The sequence below is a fragment of the Sinocyclocheilus anshuiensis genome, unplaced genomic scaffold (assembly GCF_001515605.1).
Source record: "Sinocyclocheilus anshuiensis isolate Anshui unplaced genomic scaffold, SAMN03320099.WGS_v1.1 scaffold207, whole genome shotgun sequence".
NCBI classification, from domain to species: Eukaryota; Metazoa; Chordata; class Actinopteri; order Cypriniformes; family Cyprinidae; genus Sinocyclocheilus; species Sinocyclocheilus anshuiensis.
The window spans coordinates 4899971-4904686 of NW_015551045.1; the positions used below are offsets into that span (position 1 = coordinate 4899971).

The 4716-nt window shown below is 35.1% G+C and overlaps 1 protein-coding gene across 5 annotated transcripts in view; it reads right to left on the reverse strand.

Annotated features, from left to right (window-relative positions):
• The window catches only part of LOC107661732 (clathrin interactor 1-like), a 42733-nt gene that overhangs the window by 3135 nt on the left and 34882 nt on the right, over nt 1–4716 (reverse strand). For all 5 annotated transcript variants that reach the window (XM_016451487.1, XM_016451484.1, XM_016451488.1 and 2 more), the window contains 2 exons: nt 1737–1981; nt 177–351 (listed from right to left, as the gene is read on the reverse strand). In XM_016451487.1, the coding sequence (XP_016306973.1) occupies nt 177–351; nt 1737–1981 (420 nt within the window). The remainder of the gene's footprint in view (nt 1–176; nt 352–1736; nt 1982–4716) is intronic.

The window sequence follows — 4716 nt, forward strand, 5'->3', positions numbered from 1 at the left end:
CAAAATCATCACAATTAAAAGAACCAAAGACTTAAACTACTTCAGTCTGTGTGCACTGAATTTATTTAATACACGAGTTTCACAATTTGAGTTGAATTACTGAAATAAATTAACTTTTCCACGACATTCTAATTTATTGAGATGCACCTGTAGATAGTTTGTTTGGGATCTCTAACCTTGCTGCATCATGGTGTTGAGTGTGGGCTGTGTGGGTTTGGAAGGGTTCAGGCCTGCAGACAGGAAATCCAGGCTGATGTTCACGCTTGGGTCTGACCAGGTGGCAGGCATTGATACCTTCCCACCTGACTTTTGTAGTCCCATCTGCTGAGGCAATAACGGGCCGCCTATTGTCTGACAAGGAAGAGGAAATTACGGTAAATGATATCTTATAATTACAACAAAATATACCCTATTAAACTCATACTAATTTCAAATTACAGCACAATTTTTAAAATGATAATATGATGATTCGCAATAATAGAATACTGAACAATACACCGACTGTACTGCATCACTTTTTAATTTTAATATTTTAGGCGACTCATACTTTTCATAAAACAAAGTTGGTTGACTTATAATGCCACTCATAATAGGACAAAGCTCGATTAACAACATGTATCCATTTAATTCAACCCATATATGAACTCCAAACTGATTCACCGTGTTATATTCTGTTCCTGACCTGCCAACCATGGGAATATATTTTGAGTGCACTACTTCATTTTCCGACTTATCGCCACATTCACACCATTTACACGAAACTCATTCCATATAACTACAACAACAATAATTATTATTTTATCTACAGAATAAAATTCTGTATCATCTTCTAATAAATATTCTATAATCTTTTGTATTTTCTTCTGAATTGAACGGGTTATCAAAAACGAATAAATGTAGAAAAAGTTTGAGATGTGGATGCTGCAGGCAAAAGTGGAGACAGATAAACTTGAATTGAGGGGCAGGTTTAAGTAGACTAAGGCCACATATACACTGCAGCCAAATTCACCTTTTAGTGCTTAATCATGTTCTGTACCCACACAGTTCAGCAGTTTACAGGAGTAACAACCACATTCTATAACCAAATTAACTCTGAATTACCTGAAAAATTCAGGTAGTGACAACCGCATTTGCAAAAACAAAAAAAAAAGTATCAGAATTGTCTCCTCTTATGAGTGGTACAAGTAATGACAGGGAACAAGGAACGTCTTAACTCATTAGTGTTGCCAGATCTTGCTAGAAAAAGCAAATAAGAACAAGACAATAATAAACTTAAATTCAAAAGCGGTCTTAAAAAAAGCCAAAATAGCGCAACCGGCCTATTTTATTAATTGTGTATCATTTAAGTCCAAAGATGCTTTAAAAGCATCACTTAAAACAAGTGAACATGGCAACACTTCATGAACGCGCTCTTCGAAGCAGCCTTCCAAAACACAGAACACTGCTGTTCTAAATTTAAATGCAGATATCACTCCTGAAACTTTGAGGCGTGTGTCTCACCTAAATGCTTGGAGTCCTGCATACGTCATCAGCCAGAAATCTGCCATTTCTCAGGAAGCTCCAGCTACATCATTGTGATTGAACATTGCGTGGTCCAAAAAAATATTTTCTTTTTTTGTTGACAATAGTGCAGGTGCACAAATCACACCTACTTTGAGGAAGGTGTGAAAAATGCATGCACGTTGGCGAATCTGCTGTTCTGGGAAACCTTTCTGACGAACCGAACCCACGTTTACCTGTGATCTGGACAGAGGCGTGGTTGCGTTCTGCGGGCACATGTTGAAGGTCATGCTTTGGGATGCGCTGAGGCTGCTGTTGTTGGGGGTCATCAGGTCAAAGAGGTCAGCGGAAGGCGGGTGGGTGGATGTGGGCACTTCACTGAACAGATCTGGGATGGCAGACGGAGCAGTGACAGCAGGAGGACTGGTGGAGGAGAAGGCGTTCCAGTCACCAAACTCACCGTTACCAGTAGACCGTGAACCTGAGGAGATTAAATAAATTAGAACCATTATATAAACAAAAAAAAAACAAAAAAAGAGACGTATACGTAACACCGTTCAAACATTTGGGTCAGTGAGATTTTTTCCCAAGGGAATTAATACTTTTGTTCAGTAAGGATGCATTAAATTGATCAAAAGTGACAAGACTTTAACATCGTTACAAACAAAACAAAAAAATCAAAATTTTCAAATAAACACTGTTCTCTATGGAAGCCCATTTCTGCCACTGAATAAAAAATTAAAAAGATCACTGCAACTTTTTATCTAACAGTTTTGACATTTTTCTTGCAATTCCGACGTTCTTTTCTCAGAATTGCATTATACAAACTCGTATTGCAAGATATAAGTTCATAATTGCATGATATAAAGTTTACTTTACTTTTACTTTTAAAAGTAAAAAGTATAAAGTACACAAGTACTTTATACTTTTATAAAAGTATAAAGTTTAACTTTATAAAGTTGCAATTGCATGTTATAAAGTGAGAATTGTACGATATAAATCGCAATTAAGAAAATAGTATTTTTTAACTCGCAATTGTTTATATCTCACAATTCTAAAAAAAAAATCATCAGAATTGTGATTAAAATGGTCAATTGCAAGTTATAAACTCACAGTTACAAAAACAAAAATTCAGAATTGTGAGCATTTCTGACTTGATAACTAGAAATTTCGATTTTATCACACAATTCTGAGGGGGAAAAAAAGTCAAGAACTGCAAGATGTAAAGTCTCAATTACCGTTTTTTTTTTTTCTTCATAAATTCATCAAAGAATTAAAATAAAATATTAAGCACCACAGCAATTTTCAACTGTGATGATGATAAAAATGTGTGTTGAGCAGCAAATCAGCATATTATAATTAGGATCATGTGATACTGAAGCCTGGAGTAATGATTCTGAAAATTCAGATTTGCCACTACAGGAAAAATGTAATAATGTATACAGAAAACAGTTCTTTTAATTTGTAATGTTTTTACAATATTTTTTACTGAATGTTTGATCAAATAAATGCAGCCGTGGTTAGCATACGAGTGACCATTTTACAACCTGAACTAACAAAATGTTAAATTTGATATCATAGTGAGGGATCCCTGCGGGCCTTAATTTTTTTCTCTTGTATGTTTATGCATATTGGTTGCACCACATGGCATTTATAAATTTCCAAGGTTTGACTGGGGAAAACCTTAAGCTGAATAATCTTTTCCAATTGTTCCCATCATTAAAGGAACACTCCACTATTTTTGAAAATAGGCTAATTTTCCAACTCCCCTAGAGTTAAACAGTTGAGTTTTACAGTTTTCGAATCCATTCAGCCGATCTCCGGGTCTGGCGGTAGCACTTTTAGCTGTAGCTTAGCATAGATAATTGAATCTGATTAGACCATTAGCATCTCGCTCAAAAATGACCAAAGAAAATGATATTTTTCCTATTTAAAACTTGACTCTTTTGTCGTTACATTGTGTACTAAGACCGACGGAAAATGAAAAGTTGCGATTTTCTAGGCTGATATGGCTTGGAACTATACTCTCATTCCGGCATTATAATCAAGGAACTTTGCTGCCGTACCATGGGTGCAGCAGGTGCAATGATATTGATATTGATGATATGATTGGCTGAATGGATTCGAAAACGGTAAAACTCAACTGTTTAACTCTAGGGGAGTTGGAAAATGAGCCTATTTTCAAAAATAGTGGAGTGTTCCTTTAAATCCTATTTGAACTCTTAAATACATAAATTTAAATACATAAATTTGTATTTATGCTTACATACACGTTTATTATTGATTTGTGTTAATTCTCCTACTGACAAGGTTATTGGTTGACTGTTGTGTGGCTGTTCTTGAGGACTTCTAACTGTACACACACACTGCTCTTAAGGAGTGCGTCTCTGTCAGGGGAGATGGGGCATGGATGATGGGAGCTGACGTGTGTCTGAGCTCATAACACTCAGCAGGTAGCAGCTCCATCTGGACCCCTCAGTCACTCATCAATATTTCACTGTGTCGTGTGTTGCTACTCCAATCATATTTCAGACAAGCCAACAGAATTGTCATCCTCCTGCCCACCTGCAAAGTGCAACTCGCTCTACACTGAACCGAGGCCAAGGGAGGGAAGAGGATGATGGGAAAAGTCAATGCAAGCACGCCCATTTTTCTCTGTAAAGTGGAATAAGTGTCGAATAGCTGTGATAACGTTCTAAATGCTGCTAGGACAAACTCTGCAGATGCTACGTCTAAAATTATTCTCCACACCACAAAATGAGAAAAAAAATTGGCGAATAAATAATCATATCAATTGGACACAGACATCAACTAAAGAAAAGCTTAATAACTGCAGCACTTCTGTAGGGCCCTATGAAATCAGTTTTATTTATTTATTTTTTATTCCTCAAATTGTGTTTTTTATTACATTTACATTTTAGTATTCAAAAAGCATGCATAACCAACTGTGAAAATGAAACTTATACAATTTATTACAAGTTTAACAAAAATTACATTTTTAGAGCCCAATTAAATCTATTTTAATTTTTCCCAAATTTCATTTTATTTTCCCAAATTCTGTTTTTTTGGATTTTGTTTTAATTGTTTTATTAAACTTAACAATCAAAGCATGTCTAATCAACCGAATGAATACAACTAACAATTCAATGATATATATATATATATATATATATATATATATATATATATACATACCTGTTATTTTTTTTTTTATGT